Source organism: Perissodus microlepis, chromosome 18, assembly GCF_051167445.1.
Source record: "Perissodus microlepis isolate ML-2025 ecotype Zambia chromosome 18, ASM5116744v1, whole genome shotgun sequence".
Classification (NCBI taxonomy): Eukaryota; Metazoa; Chordata; class Actinopteri; order Cichliformes; family Cichlidae; genus Perissodus; species Perissodus microlepis.
The window spans coordinates 32,721,445-32,741,220 of NC_140478.1; the positions used below are offsets into that span (position 1 = coordinate 32,721,445).

General features: G+C 48.7%; 1 protein-coding gene across 6 annotated transcripts in view; it reads right to left on the reverse strand.

The window, feature by feature from the left end:
* Nucleotides 1-19,776, reverse strand: part of rasal2 (RAS protein activator like 2) — a 66,498-nt gene that overhangs the window by 2,247 nt on the left and 44,475 nt on the right. For 5 of the 6 annotated variants that reach the window (XM_084912141.1, XM_084912138.1, XM_084912137.1 and 2 more), the window contains 12 exons: nucleotides 16,486-16,639; nucleotides 16,011-16,109; nucleotides 15,258-15,812; nucleotides 14,694-14,838; nucleotides 8,519-8,663; nucleotides 6,369-6,608; nucleotides 6,090-6,291; nucleotides 5,167-5,366; nucleotides 3,844-4,792; nucleotides 3,628-3,765; nucleotides 3,338-3,540; nucleotides 319-406 (listed from right to left, as the gene is read on the reverse strand). In XM_084912141.1, coding sequence (XP_084768267.1) covers nucleotides 319-406; nucleotides 3,338-3,540; nucleotides 3,628-3,765; nucleotides 3,844-4,792; nucleotides 5,167-5,366; nucleotides 6,090-6,291; nucleotides 6,369-6,608; nucleotides 8,519-8,663; nucleotides 14,694-14,838; nucleotides 15,258-15,812; nucleotides 16,011-16,109; nucleotides 16,486-16,639 — 3,118 coding nt within the window. The remainder of the gene's footprint in view (nucleotides 1-318; nucleotides 407-3,337; nucleotides 3,541-3,627; nucleotides 3,766-3,843; nucleotides 4,793-5,166; nucleotides 5,367-6,089; nucleotides 6,292-6,368; nucleotides 6,609-8,518; nucleotides 8,664-14,693; nucleotides 14,839-15,257; nucleotides 15,813-16,010; nucleotides 16,110-16,485; nucleotides 16,640-19,776) is intronic. The other variant, XM_084912140.1, reaches the window with a different exon arrangement.

The window sequence follows — 19,776 nt, forward strand, 5'->3', positions numbered from 1 at the left end:
GTGCCACAGGCGGTTCACAGGCGTGTCACAAGTGTGCCACAGGCGGTTCACAGGCGTGCCACAGGTGTGTCACAGGTGTGCCACAGGTGTGTCACAGGCGTGTCACAAGTGTGTCACAGGCGTGCCACAGGTGTGTCACAGGCGTGCCACAGGCGTGTCACAGGCGTGTCACAAGTGTGTCACAGGCGTGTCACAGGCGTGCCACAAGTGTGTCACAGGCGTGCCACAAGTGTGTCACAGGCGTGCCACAAGCGTGCCACAGGTGTGCCACAGGTGTGCCACAAGCGTGTCACAGGCGTGTCACAGGCGTGTCTGTACCTGAGCATCGATGATCTTCTGTTTGGCTTCGATCACTGCCTGCATCTCTGCGTGGTCCCGCCGTAGCTCCTCCTCCACCGCCATCAGTCTGCAAATGCACAGAACAACATCATCATCATCATCACCTTAAATATCAACATCTGGGTCGTGTCCGAATTCATGGGCTGCATCCTCCTGAGGCCGCATTTGTAGGCCGATTACGTCACAGCGACGCGCCGAAGGCTGTCCAAATTTCTCCGAATGCAGCCGACAAACGCGTCCTCCTTTTCCCCGAATTTGAAGGATGGGTCAGGTGTGTCCTTCGTGGCCCACCATATCCCAGAATTCATAGCGCAGCCCAGCCAATTCCAGTGTCCAACAATGGCAGCCGCTACTAAGTTTTAATATTACTCTTATTATTCTTTCTGGGTCACAAAATTAACTTTTAACATATTTTCAGGCGAGAATGTAGCTGTGTAAACCTCAAATATCTGCTCGGTTTATCAAGATATCGCATATTTGCAGAAGTGCTCCGACGTTTTCAGAGACGTCTGTTACCCACCAGCCCGAGAGCTGACGAGAGCTCGAGGGTCACTGGAGCCGCCGAGAATTAGGTTAGGTGTATTATTAGTTAAACGTAATATATAAGTCACTTAGACAACCTAAACATGTTACTGTTTGGTGTTTTTCAGTGTTTTATTTGTTTGTGAGTAAATCGGTTTGGCTGAGATTAAAGTTATTAAATTAGATTAGATAAAATAAAACTTTATTAATCCCCCGGGTGGTTTTCACACAGCTGAATAAACGTCAAACAGAAAACTGATTAAACAGAAGTGTGAGACGGTCGAGAGTTTACTCCAGTGTCCTGTTACAGCGGGATGCAAAAGTTTGGGCAACCTTGTTAATAGTCATTATTTTCCTGCATAAATTGTTGGTTGTTACAATAAAAAAAATGTCGGTTAAATATATCATAGAGGAGACACACAGACGTGAAATGAAGTTTATTGGATTTACAGAAAATGTGCAATAATTGTTTAAACAAAATCAGGCAGGTGCACAAATCTGTTGGCATTTCATTGATTCCAAAACCTTTAGAACTAATTATTGGAACTCAAACTGGCCTGGTAACCTCAGTGACCCCTGACCTACATACACAGGTGAATCCAATTTAAGGGGGTCAATTGTAAAGTTTCCCTCCTCTTTTAATTTCCTCTGAAGAGTAGCAACACGGGGGTCTCAGAACAACTGTCAAATGACCTGAAGACAAAGACTGTTCAGCATCATGGTTTAGGGGAAGGACACAGAAAGCTGTCTCAGAGATTTAAGCACAGTTAGGAACATATTGAGACAATCAAAGACCACAGGCTCAGTTCACGTTAAGGCTCGAGTGTCAGACCGAGAAACAGACAGAAGCGACGGTGAGAACAGTCAGAGTCGACCCACAGACCAGCACCAAAGACCTGCAACATCGTGTTGCAGCAGATGGAGTCGCTGTGCATCGTTCAACCATTCGGTGCACTTTACACGAGGAGATGCTGCATGCGAGAGTGATGCAGAGGAAGCCTTTGCTCCGCCCACAGCACAAACAGAGCCGCTAAAGCACACTTTTTCTCCTCTCCCTTATCTTCCCTGCTTATGTCCTTGTCTAGTCTCGTGTTTTTTTTGTATTTTCTCTGGAACATTCTCTCACAGTCTGTTCTCTAAAACCTAAAAGAGGAATTATCACCCTCCCTACCCCAGATCCAACGCCACCTCCAACGCTTACCTCCCCTCTGATGTGGACATCGGGTCAGCTGGAGGCGCAGGCGAAGATTGCAGCGGTCCCAGATCAGATGTACACACTGGAACTCTTTCCCATGTTGCTGTCTGTGTTTATTGTGCTGTGGTGTGTTGATATCTGTGCATCCCTGTATTATCCTTCTGTGTTACACATTTAGATGTTGTTTTCCTCGCTACCTGGCCTGACCTGTCTCCCCAATGTGATGTTTGTGTTGTATGTACGGTCGGCAAGGTCTGTCATCTCGGTTGTGAGCAAAAGACCTGCAACTGACAAATAAAGGCTATCTCATCTCATCTCATCATCTCATTTGGACAAGCCAGCTTCATTCTGGAATAAGGTGCTGTGGACTGATGAAACTAACATTGAGTTATTTGGCATAACAAGGGGCGTTATGCATGGAGGAAACAGAACACAGCAGTCCAAGAAAAACACCTGCTGCCTCCAGTAAAATATGGTGGTGGTTCCATCACGCTGTGGGGCTGTGGGGCTGTGGGGCTGTGGGGCTGTGTGGCCAGTGCAGGGACACATGGATTGTGTCCCTGAATATTATAGAAACCTGTGGAGCTGTCAATGCTCGGAAACCATCAAACCTGAATGAACTAGAGATGTTCTGTAAAGAGGAATGATCCAAAATACCTTCAACCACAATCCAGACTCTCACTGGAACCGACAGGAAGCGTTTAGAGGCTGTGATTTCTGCAAAAGGCAGATCTACTAAATGTTGATTTCATTTCTTTTTTTGTGGGGCCCAAATTTATGCACCTGCCTGATTTTGTTGAAACAATTCTTGCACACTTTCTGTAAATCCAATAAACTTTATTTCACTTCTCAAACATCACTGTGTGCGTCTCCCATATGATGTATTTAACTGATGTTTTTTATTGTAACAACCAACGATTCATACAGGAAAATAATGACTATTAACAAGGTTGCCCAAACTTTTGCATCTCACTGTATATTTTAGACAGCAAGGAGCAGACGGCTGAGGTTATTAAACTCCACCGAGTCAGCGGCGACGCTGATCTGAAGGCTGGACCGTCCAATTCCACAGCCGTTTACTTCCGGCCTACCCGAGCTTCTGAGGACCCGGCCCACGTAGACCACGTAGGCCGGGTCCTCAGGAGGATGCAGCCCAGGAATTTGGACACGACCCTGGTTTGATTTACTTAAACTCCTCCTGAACACCTGAAGCCCATTTTATGTGACATCAGCCCCGCCTCTTCCATCATGTGACCTTGGCCCTTCCCTGTGTGTGCGTACCTGCAGATGATGCTCTTCATCTGGGTGTCCTTCTCCTCCTGCTGCCTCCTCAGTCGCTCCTCGCTGTCCTCCAGCCGGTTTTTGTACTCGTGCAGCAGCTTCTGCATCTGCTGCTCCTGAGCGAGCAGCCGCCGCTCGTACTCCTCGAGGCGCCGCCCGGACACGCGCAGGCGCTCCTTCAGCCGAGAGATCTCCAGCTCGTACTGTGGAAACAGGAAGCCGTTTCACAGACATGAGCCTTCGTCACTTCCTTATGGGCTTCGCCTGCAGCCCAGGTGTCTGTTTGTTACCTTCTCTGTGTTCCTGCCCTCCTCCCTGCTCCTCTCCCCTCCCTCCTCCTCCTTCTCCTCGTACTGGCCGTTGTTTAGGACCCATGCCGCCGTCCTCTCCACGGGAGACATCGCCACCGCCTCCACTGGAGACGCCACCTGCACACAAAGCAGTGACATCATCAGAAACACACCTGAAACACTAAAAGTCTGAGACTCGGCGGATTTCTGTCGTACCTGTGGCATCTGCTTGGTGGTGCTCTTTGGGGGCGGAGCCACGTTCTCCACAGAGCAGGTGGACGGTTGGCGGTTGATGATGCCAGCGGCAGCGGTGGGCGTTGGCTCGGTGTTGGCGCTGCTGCTGCTGCGCAGTGAGGCGCTGTGTGCAGCAGACCGTGGCGTCCTTGCCCCGCCCCCTTTGCTCTGCTGCTCCACCTTTATGATGTGGGCGGTGCCTGCTGTTGTGCTCTGACGAGGGATGGCGACCGCTGTGGCGGTGCCGGGTGGGAGGTCTTGCAGGGCATGGCGGCGTGGCGTAGAGCAGTCCTCGCTCTGCGTGCTCCGCCTGCTGCCCACCTCGTCCAGGCTGCTGTTGGACGGCGCGCGACCTTTGCCCCCCACCTGGCTGCCGAAGTCGTCAGAGTTGCTGTGGCTGTTGTGGGAGCTCTCGGTGCTCAGGTTCTCGGAGCTGGAGTCCTGCCGCAGCGAGTGGGCGGAGCGTGTTGTCATGCTGTGGGCGGGGTTACTTAGGTGGTAGACGGGGTTCTGGAACGAGAGCGGCTGCAGGCTGCGCTGCTGACTGACGGAGGCGTGCAGCGGCCGCCTTACCTGCGGAGCGCTCTGTGGCTGTCCATCTCTGGGCGGGACTTTTGCCTGGTGTGGTGCCGGCTGAGGTGTGAGAGGGTTGGAGTGGGAGTAGGTAACCGGGGCAACGGCATGTCCGACGGAGGCCTGCGAGCCAACCCTGCTTAGACGGGGCGGGGCCTCGTGGTGTGGCGGGGGCCCCGTGTGGCCGTGAAGGCTCTGAGCGTCCTGCAGGTCAACCAGAGAGATGCTGCGACCGTTGGGCAGCAGCGTGTCGCGCTCCTCCTGGTCGGAGAAGCTGGTGTGGTTGGAGGGATGCTGCTGAGGCAACAGGGGGCGCTGACCCCGAACTGGTGTCTGCAGACTGCGAACCTCGCTGCGGCTGCAGGAAGTGAGACGTGAACAGCAGTTAGAGAAAATGAAACTTTTATGACTGATTCCAAACGTTTCAGGTGAAAGCCTCGTGAGGCGTTCCTCAGGGATCGATTCTGGGGTGGCTGATAATCACACCAACAGCATTATCTCTGATGACTCCTTTATACCTCCATCTTCTGCAAATCTAATCTCTTCTGACATATTTCAGAAATTTCTTATGAAGCTAAGCTTGTTTGAAATAGCTGTGCACCTATTTAAACATTCATGCATGTCAGGAACAGGAAGTGTTGCACAGAAACGGGTTTCTTTGTTTCTTCTCTGTGGTTCACGTGGCGACACCAGACACCTCTTGAACACCTGATCTGTCTGCTGATTGGTTACCTGTCACTGGGGTCCTCAAAGATTCGTTGCAATCCCGACGACAGGCTGCCGCTGATGTTGTGGGCGGAGCTGTGGTCCTGGAAGCGCCGCAGCTGCTGCTGGACGGGCGTTGGAGCGGCCAGGCAGCGAGTGATATCTCCCAGAATCCTCGGCAGCGGGCCCAGCTTCGCTATGGTGGCCTGCAGGAAGGAATTTTCACCCTGTGGTCGCCGTGTGTGCGTTTGTGTGTTTGTTCGTGGATGGTTTGAATGGAAGCACCAAGATGCGGTGGTGGTGGTGGTGGGGAAGCACATAACAGACAGGAAGTGAACAGAAAGAGGAGGGGGGGGAGGAAAAAAACATGAGGGAAACTTAATGAGAACGAAAACAACTAGAACGACATGCTTCTACTGAACAGAACCAGAACCGACACAGCAGAGCCATGCTGAGACGGGTGAGGCACAGCGCCGCCGGGGAGGCAGGGAGGGGAGTGGAGGGTGAGCTGGAGGGTGGGGGGAGGAGCAGTTCAGGCCATGCTGTGATGTTCAGCCACGCAGCGTTAATGTGGTTAGATGAAGTCAAACACGTTACATCGAACACACCACTCAGCGATCAGCTGATAGTTAGACACATTCTGCACACAGTGATGTCATCCAGCGGGGTCAGGGTGTCCTGTGAGGACGCCGCCCGTGGCTGCTACCGGCCTGGTCGGGCTGTTTTCGGTCCAGTATCGTGCAGTTTGCAACATGTTGCTTTAATAACTGCTCAAAAAACTTAAAGGAACACTTTGACTCGCTCAGTATCAGGTCAACATCCTGTAAGTGTTCCTTTAATGTTTCTGAGCGTCACGCCCTGCTGAGTCTGCAGCACCTGAGCTGTGTGTGAGTCAGTGTTCACCACACACACGCACACACACACTGTGTTGATGGTTTGTGTGTCTGTACCTTGTCGAGCTGAGAGACGACCTCCCACAGGAGGGCGTGCAGGACGGACAGCTCGCGGCCGAGGTCGATGTAGCCCTCGAACCCCGGCGTGTTGGTCAGCGTCTCCGGGTTGGAAATCTCCGAGAGGAAACGCATCATCCCCGCCCATTCGTGCTCCAGGAAGTCGTTCATGAAGGCCATGTACTCCTCCTTGTTTCCAAACCTTTGGAGGAAACGCAAAGTGAGATTTAGTTTTTTCAGAACAACCCCGGCGGCGCACGCTGACTTGCAGATACTCACTTGGTGAAGTTGGCGAGGTTCTGGATGACTTTGGCGATGAGCGTGAGCGTCCGGGACGTTCGGTCGTCGGGATACTCCTGCATGAGGTTGAAGAGCGAGGGCGACATGATGGCGGGGCAGAGGAAGCGCAGGAAGAGCGAGGCGCTGATGAGGCGTTTGCTGATGTCCTGCTGGTGGCCGCGGGCGACGCACTGCTGCTTCCACGAGGCGAACACTTCCTTCAGCTCACGAGGAAACACGCTGCGGAGACGGGAAGGAGCCGACAGCACTCAGAGCAGGAAGGAAGGATCAGGTAGCTGCTGCTTCCCGCCACACACTGAAGGCTTTTAGTACGTCTCAGCGAGCAGGATAACGTCGTTTACGTCAACACACACGGGATCCCAACTTCCTGTCTCTGAGACTCAAACCGATCCCAGCGACAGCTTCACGGTCAGACCGAACGGCCTTCGAGCATCTGAAGGAGGACGACTTTAATTTACCCCAGAAAACATAAAACGTCTCCATCAAAGCCGGAGAGCCGTCGTCTGGCTGCTCATTGGACAAACAGGAAACATCTCACCTTCAAAGGCTTTTAATTCGCTCATTTTCAGTAACTGCTGTTTTCCAGCGATTTACTCAGGAACAAATAAAATACAAAAAAAAAGCCAAACAATAATAATAACAATAACATTTTTAAGTTATCTAAGTGACTTATATATCACGTTTAACCTGAGTAGTGAAAGACGGCGGTGGGTTTGAAAACGATCTGCCGGGAGTCCGGTGTTCTCACGGGCTCTAGTGAGCCTTGCCCCCGGCTCGCTATCGAGCTAGTGGGTAACAGACATCTCCGAAAACGTCGGAGCGCTTTTAAAAATATGTGGTGTCTTGATAAACTGAGCAGATATTTGAGGTTTACACAGCTACATTCTCGCCTGAACATATGTTAAATGTTTATTTTGTGTCCCAGAAAGAATAATAAGAGTAACATTAAAACTAACTAGCTGCCGCCATTGTTGGAAACTGAGCTGGGCCGCGCTATGAATTCTGGGACACAGCTTCTTCTTCTTCTTCGGGGTTTAACGGCAGCTGGCATCCTTGTACATGCAGTGCTGCCATCTTCTGTTTCAGTCCGTTATTACACTCTTAAATCCTGCTACTTATTCCTGCGTCTTTTGGGATCTTACAAAGCTTCAAACGACGCGTCGACTATTAAATCAGTCGTCGACGATTTTAATAGTTGACGTAATTGTGACTAGTCGACTAATCGTGGCAGCCCTAATGTACAGAATGAACAGAAGGGCAGAGAGGCAGCACGCTGGGGTGATGCAGCAGAGGAGGAGAGCACATCAGAAAACACATGATTCACCCTCACGCATTGTGACCTATTAGTCAGAAAGTCTGTCACCCAGCCGACCACACTAGTTTAAAATGATTGTAAAGCCTGTCAGCAAGTAAGAAGGGTTGAATTGTGTTGAATGCAGATGAAAAGTCAGCAAATAATAATCTTGCGTGGGTGTGGGGGGCCTCAAGATGCTTATACAAGATGCAGGAGTGTGACAGCAGCATCCTCCACACCTCTCCCTGCTCTACAGGCGAACTGGACGCGGTCAAGATGGTGTTCAACCTGCATTAAAATCTCCTTCTTAATTATCTTCTCAAATGACTTCATCACTAAAGGAGTCAGAGCCACAGGCCTAACATCATTCAGTGCCTTAGCAGAACTGCCCTCAGCAGCAGGAACAATGACAGCATGTTTCCAAGTCTTAGGTACCGTCTGTAGCTCTGAAGAAAGTGAGAAGATATGGTGAAAAATCCCACTCAGCTGATCAGCACAAGTTCTCAGTACCAGTCCACAGACGTTGTCAGGTCCAGGACTCTTACTCTTAGTGTGTCTGAAGAGATTAGCTACCCCCCCTCATCAATACAACATGATGGGGGAGTGATGGTGCTGGTCTGCCTAGAACAGTCAAAGTTCTCAAAACGAAGGTAAAAACTGTTGAGACTGATGCCAGATGTTTGTCAGAGGTAAACCCCTCTAAGGTGATATTACTTTTACCTTTGGTCTGTAGCCCTGCCATTGTTTTCATACCAAGCCAAGCTCTTTAGGGGGTGTTTGAGAGAAGTTTAAAGACTCCTCTCAAACACCCTCAGCTGTTGGGACCCAGTCGTACCAGTAGGAGTTGATAATCTTGCAGAAGGCCAGCTCGCAGCACATCTTCAGGTTGCTCTGATGTTCGGCCAGGTCTCCGGTGGAGCATCGGCTCGGGTCCACCTCGCAGTTCTCGTCCGACTCGTACAGAGCTTTAATGAACTCGCCTGCAGACACAGACGGACGAGGCATGAAGACAAACTGACGACCGGGCGAATCAAACCACACAGGAAACAGTTTTTTTAGGAGGCAGCTGAATTTACTGGACACGTCTTCCCTTCATACTCTCAACGTTTCAATTCAATTCAATTCAATTCAATTTTATTTATATAGCGCCAAATCACAACAAAAGTCGCCTCAAGGCGCTTCATAGATACAGAGAAAAACCCAACAATCATATGACCCCCTATGAGCAAGCACTTTGGCGACAGTGGGAAGGAAAACTCCCTTTTAACAGGAAGAAACCTCCGGCAGAACCAGGCTCAGGGAGGGGCGGGGCCATCTGCTGCGACCGGTTGGGGTGAGAGAAGGAAGACAGGATAAAGACATGCTGCGGAAGAGAGACAGAGGTTAATAACAGATATGATTCAATGCAGAGAGGTCTGTTAATACATAGTGAGTGAGAAAGGTGACTGGAAAGGAAAAACTCAATGCATCATGGGAATCCCCCGGCAGCCTACGTCTATTGCAGCATAACTAAGGGAGGATTCAGGGTCACCTGGTCCAGCCCTAACTATATGCTTTAGCAAAAAGGAAAGTTTTAAGCCTAATCTTAAAAGTAGAGATAGTTTCTGTCTCCTGAATCCAAACTGGAAGCTGGTTCCACAGAAGAGGGGCCTGAAAACTGAAGGCTCTGCCTCCCATTCTACTTTTAAATACTCTAGGAACAACAAGTAGGCCTGCAGAGCGAGAGCGAAGTGCTCTAATAGGGTGATATGGTACTACAAGGTCATTAAGATAAGATGGGGCCTGATTATTTAAGACCTTGTATGTGAGGAGCAGGATTTTGAATTCAATTCTGGACTTAACAGGAAGCCAATGAAGGGAAGCCAAAACAGGAGAAATATGCTCTCTCTTTCTAGTCCCTGTCAGGACTCTTGCTGCAGCATTTTGGATTAGCTGAAGGCTTTTCAGGGAGTTTTTTGGACATCCTGATAATAATGAATTACAGTCGTCCAGCCTGGAAGTAATAAATGCATGAACTAGTTTTCAGCGTCACTCTGAGACAGGATATTTCTAATTTTAGAGATGTTGCGCAAATGGAAGAAAGCAGTCTTACATATTTGTTTAATATGTGCGTTGAAGGACATGTCCTGGTCAAAAATGACTCCAAGGTTCCTCACAGCGTTACTGGAGGCCAAGGTAATGCCATCCAGAGTAAGAATCTGGTTAGATACCATATTTCTAAGATTTTCAGGGCCGAGTACAATAACCTCAGTTTTATCTGAATTAAGAAGCAGAAAGTTAGCGGCCATCCAGGTCTTTATGTCTTTAAGACATTCCTGCAGTTTAACTCATTGGTGTGTGTTATCTGGCTTCATGGACAGATAGAGCTGGGTGTCATCTGCATAGCAGTGTAAATGTATGCTATGTCTTCTAATGATGCTGCCTAAGGGAAGCATGTATAATGTAAACAGAATTGGTCCTAGCACTGAACCCTGTGGAACTCCATAATTAACCTCAGTGGGTGAAGAGGACTCTCCATTTACATGCACAAACTGGAGTCTATTAGATAGATATGATACAAACCACTGCAGCACAGTACCTGTAATACCTACAGCATGTTCTAATCGCTCTAATAGGATATTATGGTCGACAGTATCGAACGCTGCACTGAGGTCTAGCAGGACAAGCACAGAGATGAGTCCACTGTCAGAGGCCATAAGAAGATCATTTGTAACCTTCACTAAAGCTGTTTCTGTGCTGTGATGAGCTCTGAAACCTGACTGAAACTCTTCAAATAAACCATTCCTCTGCAGATGATCTGTTAGCTGTTTGACAACTACTCTTTCAAGGATTTTTGATATGAAAGGAAGGTTGGAGATTGGCCTATAATTAGCTAAGACTGCTGGGTCTAGAGATGGCTTTTTGAGTAAAGGTTTAACTACAGCCAGCTTGAAGGCCTGTGGTACATAGCCGATTATTAGAGATAGGTTGATCATATTTAAGATCGAAGAATTAATCAATGGCAGGACTTCTTTGAGCAGTTTTGTAGGAATGGGGTCTAAAAGACACATTGATGGTTTGGAGGAAGTAATTATTGAAGTTAACTCAGAAAGATCAATTGGAGAAAAAGAGTCTAACTTAACATCAATGGTACTAAGAGTAGCTGTAGATAATATTACATCTGTGGGATGATTACTGGTAATTTTTTCTCTAATTATAAAAATTTTATTTGTGAAGAAGTTCATGAAGTCATTACTAGTTAACGTTAAAGGGATGGTTGGCTCAACAGAGCTCTGACTCTTTGTCAGCCTGGCTACAGAGCTGAAGAGAAACCTGGGGTTGTTCTTATTTTCTTCAATCAGTGATGAATAGTAAGATGTTCTGGCTTTGCGGAGGGCTTTCTTATAAAGCAGCAAACTATTTCTCCAGGCTAAATGATGATCCTCTAAATTTGTGACACGCCATTTCCTCTCCAGATTACGAGTCATCTGCTTTAGGGTACGTGTTTGAGAATTATACCACGGAGTCAGGTACTTCTGATTAGAGACCTTAGTTTTCACTGGAGCTACAGTATCCAGAGTCGTACGTAGTGAGGAGGTGAAATTATTAACAAGATAATCGACCTCTGTTGGGGTAGCGTTCAGATAGCTGCTCTGCTCTGTGTTGGTACAGGGCATTGAAGATGATAACAGTGGGTGGATTATATTCTTAAACTTAGTTACAGCGCTTTCAGAAAGACATCTACTTTGATAAAATCTACTCTCCACCGCTGTGTAATCAATTATTGTAAATGTAAATGTTATCAGGAAATGATCAGACAGGAGAGGGTTTTCAGGAAACACTGTTAAATGTTCAGTTTCTATGCCATATGTTAAAACAAGATCTAGAGTGTGATTAAAGTGGTGGGTGGGTTCTTTTACATTTTGAGAGAAGCCAATTGAGTCTAATAACAGACTAAATGCCATGTTGAGGCTGTCATTTTTAGCATCTACATGGATGTTAAAATCACCCACAATAATTATTTTATTTGAGCTCAGAACTAAATTAGATATAAAGTCTGAGAAATCAGACAGAAACTCTGTGTAAGGCCCAGGTGGACGATAGATGATAACAAGTAAGACTGGTTTCTGAGTTTCACAGCTGGGGTGGACAATGTTAAGCATCAGGCTTTCAAATGAATTAAAAGTCTGTCTTGGTCTTTCATTAATTAATAGGCTGGTGTGAAAAATTGCTGCCACACCGCCCCCTCGGCCTGTGCTTCGAGGTTTCTGGTAGTTAGAATGACTCGGGGGTGTTGATTCATTTAAACTAACATAATCATCCTGCTGCAACCAGGTTTCTGTAAGGCAGAGTAAATCGATTTGTTGATCAATTATTAAGTCATGTACTAACAGAGACTTGGAGGAGAGAGACCTAATATTTAATAATCCACATTTCACTGTTTTACTCTTTGGTTCAGATGTGGATACTGTATTGTTCTTTCTTTTTGATTGTTTATGTTTAAGTTGTTTGTTGCTGGTTTTTAGTTTGTTTTTTGTCTTTTTGGAAGCTGACACAGTCTCTATGGAGATGGGTTTTTGGGGGGGTAGCAGGAGGAGAGAAGCTGCAGAGAGGCGTGTAAGACTGCAACTCTGCTTCCTGGTCCCAACTCTGGATAGTCATATTTTGGGGGGTTTAATAAATTTGTCCATATTTCTAGAAATGAGAGCTGCTCCATCCAAAGTGGGATGGATGCCGTCTCTCCTAACAAGACCAGGTTTCCTCCAGAAGGTTTGCCAATTATCTATGAAGCCCACATCGTTTCTGGGACACCACTCAGACAGCCAGCAATTTAAGGAGAACATGCAGCTAAACATGTCACTCCTGGTCTGATTGGGGAGGGGACCAGAGAAAACTACAGAGTCCGACATTGTTCTAGCAAAGTTGCACATCGATTCAATATTGATTTTAGTGACCTCCAATTGGCGTAACCGGGTGTCATTACTGCCGACGTGAATTATGATTTTACTGAATTTACGTTTACCCTTAGCCAGCAGTTTTAAATTTCCTTCAATGTCGCCTGCTCTGGCCCCTGGAAGACAATTGACTATGGTTGCCGGTGTCTCTAGCTTCACATGTCTGAGAACAGAATCACCAATTACCAGAGTTTGACCCCCGGCGGGTGTGTCACCGAGTGGGGAAAAACGGTTAGACACATGAACGGGTTGGTGGTGTACCTGGGGCTTCTGTTTAGGACTATGCTTCCTCCTCACCGTGACCCAGCCGCCCTCTTTCCCCAGCTGCTTGGGGTCTGCCGGGGAACAGCTAGCGGGGCCTACGCTATCTTCGGCTGCACCAGCTACAGGGGCCTGGCTAGCTACGGGTGAATGAAGGGTGCGAAGCCGAGTCTCCAATTCAGTAATCCTGGCCTCCAGAGCTGCAAATATGCTACATTTGTTACAGATATCATTACTGCTAAAGGAGGCCGAGGAGTAACTAAACATCTGACACAATGAGCAAGAAAGTGCAGGAGGGACAGGTGAAGTAGCCATGGTGCTAACGAGTCGGCTACGAGCTAAGCTAAGCTAGCGAAACAGTACAGAGACAGTGAGTGAATACTTTGGCTATAAATTAGGTAGTGAGTACACAGAAAGTGTGCTTCGGATGAAGCACGTGAAGATTATACTATGAAAGAAGAATGTATTTAAAAGTTGTTAATTAAATTGCTAAGCAAATAAGCTACTCAGAAACACCACTGTGTTTGAGCAGGAACAGGAAGTGATACTCTACCGCAGAGCGAGCGAACACCAAGTGACGAGTCACTCATTCTTCCTGAGCACATTATCTTATCTGAGCACCTGTTTTGAGGAGCCACCTGTCCCACATGCTGTTTCAGAGTGAAACGCAGCCAGGTCCAAACCAGTATGAATTTAAATATGAACTTTTACTGGACCGACTGGTTTCACCTTTCTGGCTCTCTCATTAAGAGTGAGGCCTTCACTGTCAGCAGAGAAACTCTGTATTTACAGCTTCCATCCGCGTTAATCTTTAATGAGTCGCCCTCTGAACCTGATGACTGTTTAACGGGCGACACAGCGCGATGACACGACTCGGCGAGCGCGAGCTGAAAATTTGATGAGCTGAAAATACGACAATAAAAAGTCGCTGTGACAATCAAACGCCTTTAATCGATGAAACCTGCCGAGGAGGCAGGAACTTATTTCTATTTCCAGAGATGAAGCTATAAATATTTTAACGAGGGTGACGCTGCTCGTGTCTTTGAAGCGTCTCTCAGTAACAGTTTGAAGAAGCTTTATTGGTTTGTAATGACGGCGGGTCTCAGCGGGCCTTCTTCTGTCACGGCCTCGACTATTTACAGCGTCTCTTCACAGCAGAGCAGAATCAGCCGGAGGAGGATGAGGATGATGCAGCAGAGCAAAAACATAATTAAAAATAATTTAAAAACTGAGTCTGCTGACAAAATCTTAACCGACTTTCTTCTTCATGTGTTTTTTTCTTTTTCCTGGCGTCAGCTTTACCGGCGAGGTGGCGTCTGCTCTGTGGAGCAGCTTTGCATGACTCACAGTTCATAATAATCCTCCTTTATCTGACACCAGGACTCTCTACAGCTCCTCGGTTTATCCTCTGTCTGAAACAAGCAGCTTTAGCTCCTCCTCCTTTAAACAAACTTACTTGGCGAACCTTCAGAAACGGCGGGTGGGCGTGGCTTCTGAGATTACTATAAAAGGATACCTCATCTCTATGACATCGTACGAATCCAAGAGTACAAAAAACTGTGTGAAACTGCACGTTTAGTCAGCGGCTCGGAGCTGCTCATAACTCTGATTCATTGATTAGATGCTAATTAATTATTTAACTGCCAATTATCAATAGAGCTGATTATCATTTTTAAGACCTCTCTGAGACTAGATTTGAATATTTTGTTTTCTTAATTGTTTACCTCTGGGTCCAATAACAGTTTAAAAATTCACAGGATAAACAAGGTGACTCCGCCCACCAGACGGCAGGTTACAGGTGTGTGCGAGGCTCACCGAGCGCGTCGTGCAGGTATTTCTGTCCCACCAGCTTCAGATACTCCTCGATGGCCTTGGTGGCCAGCGTGTTCTCCCTGAAGATCAGGACGTCGTGGTCGGCGCATCGATCCACCTCTGACATCACCAGGTCTGTCAGGAAGTCCTGAGGAAGAGGAGGCGGAGATGAAGAGGGCGCCATCATAGTTAATCGCCTCACTTACAACATTGGTGCATTTACAAACGCTGCACGCCTCGTCTCTCCTACAACTCTGTGATCCATGAAATGAGCTTCACTGATCAACTCTGGTTAATGAAGTTATCGGACTAAATGTGCTTTATGGATCATTTTTGGGGCTTTTACTGAATCTGAACGGATTCACTGGAATTATGGAGGATGGGAATCCTCCGGCAGCGAGCATTTATGGAAACGCCGTCGTATTTGGGTCCGATTTTCTGCTGTTATGCTGATATTCAGGAACCCGTGTGAAGGCGGGTCCAGAGCGAGCGCTACCTGCAGTTTAAACCTCCGGGCTGACATGTTTAGCTAACAGGAAGTCAAACGTCAGCGTGGCTGATTCTGACCTTTGCCCTGCCCGTGCTCTGCAGGATGTGGACCAGCGCGCACGCCATCTCCTCCTTGTTCTTCACGCTGATGACGGGCTCGAGCACCGAGCACAGCATGGTGTAGTTGTTGGTGACGAACTCGGCGAACTCCTTGTACTGCTCCATGGGCAGGATGGAGATGGTCTGGAAGCGCGACTTGATGCGGATCGACGGCCCGCCGCCTTTGCCCTTGCTGGTGGTGGGCGTGCTCACCGGGTACCACTTCTCCACGAACTGCCGGCCCGTCACGCTCGCCACCGGGATGTTGACCAGGCCCACGTAGTTGTTCTTGTCCTTTTTCTTCTTCTTGTCCACGTCGCGGTAGATGTGCACGGTGATGCTGTGCACGCCGGGCAGGCTGGAGAAGTCAAAGTACTCGCCCCAGAACAGGCTGTCGTGGCGGGTCTTGCTGGTGGTCCGGGCGTACAGGACGTCGTCCAGACACAGCTCGCAGAAATATTTCTTCTTAGGCGGCAGGTCTTTGGCTTCGATGATCCAGAGTCGCAGCAGGTTCTCGGCGCGCCGGCAGTTGTCCTGCGGACGCAAAGACACCGTTTGTTAAACTGATTTTGAACAGCACAAACTAACGGACTGCAACTGCAGTTCCTCTGATGGCCACTAGAGGCGTTACAGCAGAAGTAAATATTTCCCCTTCACAAACACTCATGGGTGCAGCAGCAGGACAGGAAGTCGGCGTTGAACTGAACAAACTCTAGTCAGAGCTCGTCTCACCTTGTTGGGCTGAATCGTCCTCCTCAGGTTCTCCATCCACTTGTCTCTCTCTGAGGCCGACGTGCAGCTGAAACACTTGCTGCCGCCCGAGTACGTCACCTGACAGGTGAGACGGAGAGGGAGGGTCATTGAAACAACCAGGGGTGCAAAGTGACACGACTACTTACAGGTACCTGCTCAAAACATCCAAAGGTAACAAGACCGGGACACAAAACATATCTGCTCTTTTCTACATCCGCCTTTATTTATTCTACAGCGCTCAAAGAACCTGATCAAACTCATCGTTTATCAGTTTTGTGACATGAAAGCGGAGTTACATCAGTCACAACGAGCAGCGTGGCTCCACTTCAGGAGCGTCAGTAAAAACGAACGCCGTGCTGCCCTCCAACACACACAACAATTAATTAGAAAATCTTTCTGCTGTTAATGATCAGATTTAACAGAAGCTCAGCTCAGACATTTCACCGTGCTTCACCTCGAAGCAGAACTCCTGTCCCAGGATGCTGCTGTGCAGAGGCTTGATGAACACGTCCTCCTCCATGCTCAGGTCCAGAGCCTCCACCGCGCTGCCCGGGCTCAGCAAAGACTCATGGGAGCTCGACTCCTTCAGCTTGGGAAGCACGCGAGATCTGGAAGACAGGAAGGAGATGGAAAGGTAAACGGATGTTAGGGCGAGTTTAAACCACAGGGGGCGCCGCTGAGCCCGGTACGCGGCGCCACCAGCTTCACCAAACTCCACCCGAGCCGAGAGCACCTACGAAAAACAACCACAGAACCAGGCGAGGGGGGGGCCCCAGAGCATCCCTCCCACCTCGACCCTCTGGCAGACGCGCAGCAGCTCTGGTCACCGCCGCCGCCGCGCTTCACCCACACAGTCCAGCAGCCGGTAAACAAATCCTGAGACGGCCAATCGCATCCTGCCTGCGGGACCGTAACCGTGGCAGCGGCCCCCGCTGGGACAGCCGGCGCTTGGCAGCGAGTGTGACGCAGCGAGGAGCGTCTCAGAGGACGCAATAACGAGGAAGAGCTGCAGCGTTACGAGCAGCAGAAGAATATTGAATCATTCAATACAGCTCCAATAAATCCAGAATAAACTCTGCAGCGAGGCTTCACGGTCACGTGACGTCACCGACGGCGCTTTTGCAGTTCAGAGCTGATTTTTAAACATAAACTGGTGAAGCTGCTTTTACCTTTATTGGTCCGACCGGCTGGATCCGCTCACATCAGTCGCACCACAACTTCTCTGTTTTTTATTTGAGCCTCAAACAAAGTTTTCTGCAGATAAAATCGGAAACTGCGTCTCTGAGAAGCTTCTGTTTCAGATGGTTTTACTTCCCCGTGTTTATCCAGCGCTGGTTTTCAAATGTTTCCCCGAAGCTCATCGAAGGGTCGGCCGGTTCGTAGCCCCCTCCCACACACACACACACACACACGGATATGACACCAGAGTTTCTTCTGATTGGATCATGAGATGGAGACCCGTCTGTGGAGCATCTGCAGACCACAGCGTGTTGTGTAAGCGTTCTGCTGCTCTGCATGAGATCAGGGGTCATTTCGAATTCACTGAGTGTGTTTGTGCACTTTCTCTGCTGATGCAGTGACGACGCAGCTCTTTCTGCAGAGTCACACTGAGAGCAACAAAAACAACGGCGTGAAGTGAATCATCACGGTTTCCTGTGCAGACGTCCAGGTTAAACCAGCAGGAAACTAATCAATGTGATGGAAACGTGTACGTGTGTGTGTGTGTGTGTGTGTGTGTGTGTGTGTGTGTGTGTGTGTGTGTGTGTAATCCTCCCGCTGTGTCAGATGAGTTACGTAAACCCGGATTACCGGCCTGAGATCAGCAGTGCTGTGACATCACATCTGATGCTGAATTAAATGCTCTGACCGTTAAATTCGATCATTGACGGCCTCGTGATTAAAAAACTGCTTTTATTAAAGCTGAGACTGAAGGTTAAACACTGAGCGATGCACGAGCTTCATTATCTGCCATCCTCATTAAAGCTGGTCACAAACCAACAGCGACGCTCAGCTGGAAGCATCGCTGTGCATTTGACTAATCCGAGACATTTGGCGCTGCAAGCTCATTAACCTTCTGCTCTCCGTCCACAAAGCACCAACCAGAAGAAGCTCTTCACTCATTTTAAAGCATCGTCACGCTTTCACTGAACTCAGGTGTACGATAAATAACCTCAGATCAGCAGGTCAGCAGTTCACCAAGTTTCACTCAATACCAGCGCTGAAATCACTCAAACCTGCAGTTCCTCTGACGTCCACTAGAGGCTCCAGCAGTGAGTCAGGTCTTGTACACCGGCCTGTTAAAATCCAGCTTTACAGCAGGACTGGATCAAGATGCTGACACAGTGCAGAAACCAACATGTGAGCACACGCATCGTTTGTATACAGTCTGTGGGTTTGACTTCCTGTCCCATCAGCTGATCTCTGATCGTGTGCGTCAGGATGATTAAAGGAAAAAACTCCTTATCTGGAAATCCCTGCAGCTCGAAGCTTCAGACTGTGGATGCATTAATTAACCTTGAAGGCGGCTCCTAGCCTCGAGACTAATTTCCCCTGGTGGTCGCCTGTGGTATTACAATTTTAAAACTAAACCACTACTGAGCACGTGCAGAAGCTGGCACCCATCAACACAAACCCAGGAGTGAGAAACTTTTCATGCTCACGACCTGCTTTAGATCCAAAAACCTGCAGTTTCAGCGCGAGTTCAAACACGAGCAGAGGAATCGAGCGCTCCGGTTAGAAGACGTTTGCTAAGACCTGCCTGGTCATGTGACCTGCAGCCGCAACGCTCCATCGGTGAAACACAGTAAGCCATGTTTCACCGAATAAAAGAGACAGTCATAAAACACACAACCTGACTGCTTCTTTGAGTGTCAGCAGAGTGTAAACACACACACACACACACACACACACACACACACACACACACACACACACACACAGGAAGGGCTGGTCTCCTGCATTAGGACAGAAACCTGATCCACTCTGCTGCCAGAGGAAGACGAGGAGGAAGCACTTACAGGTCTAAGCACACACACACACACACACACACACACACACACATACACACACACGCACTCTCTGTCTATGGTAATTCCTGTGATGATGACGATGATGAAGGGCACAGCTGGGTGAATCAGAGGAACTCGAGTTTTCAGTTCGCTGAAGTCGAGAGCTCAGAACATCTTCTGGTGTGAGAACAGGAGACACAGAAATCCAGAGTTTTCTTTAAAGTTTCTTTCCCACGGTGCACCTCTCTGTGTACAGTATTGGATCCTCGGGGCTCCCGTAGCAACATTATTGAAGCGGCAGCAAACAGCAACGCGGCCGCGCTCGGCAGACCGGGTCACCTTCACGGTGAGGATCAGACACGTTCTGAGGCTGCTCGCAGATTTATTTTTGGCTGTCGACCCGTCGCGTGGGTTCTGCGACACCACAGAACATTAACTCTGCTCCATAACGAGCTCGACTTCAACCGCTGCGCTCAGATAACACCGGAGCTCGCGGTGCGGCTCCCTGCGGCTCAGCTCAACCTCAAACTTCATCTGAAACGTCTGTCAGCGCTTCTCCATCGCCCACAAACCCGGAGACTCCCGTCCAAAGACAGCAGGAGTCAGTCAACCAATCACAACGCACCGTTTTCATCTCACACACGCGCGCGTGCAGTCCTACCTGAATCGGAGCGATTTGGAGAGCTGAGCTATCCGAGCTCTGCGGAGGAGAGAGGACGAACCATCCATCAGGAGTC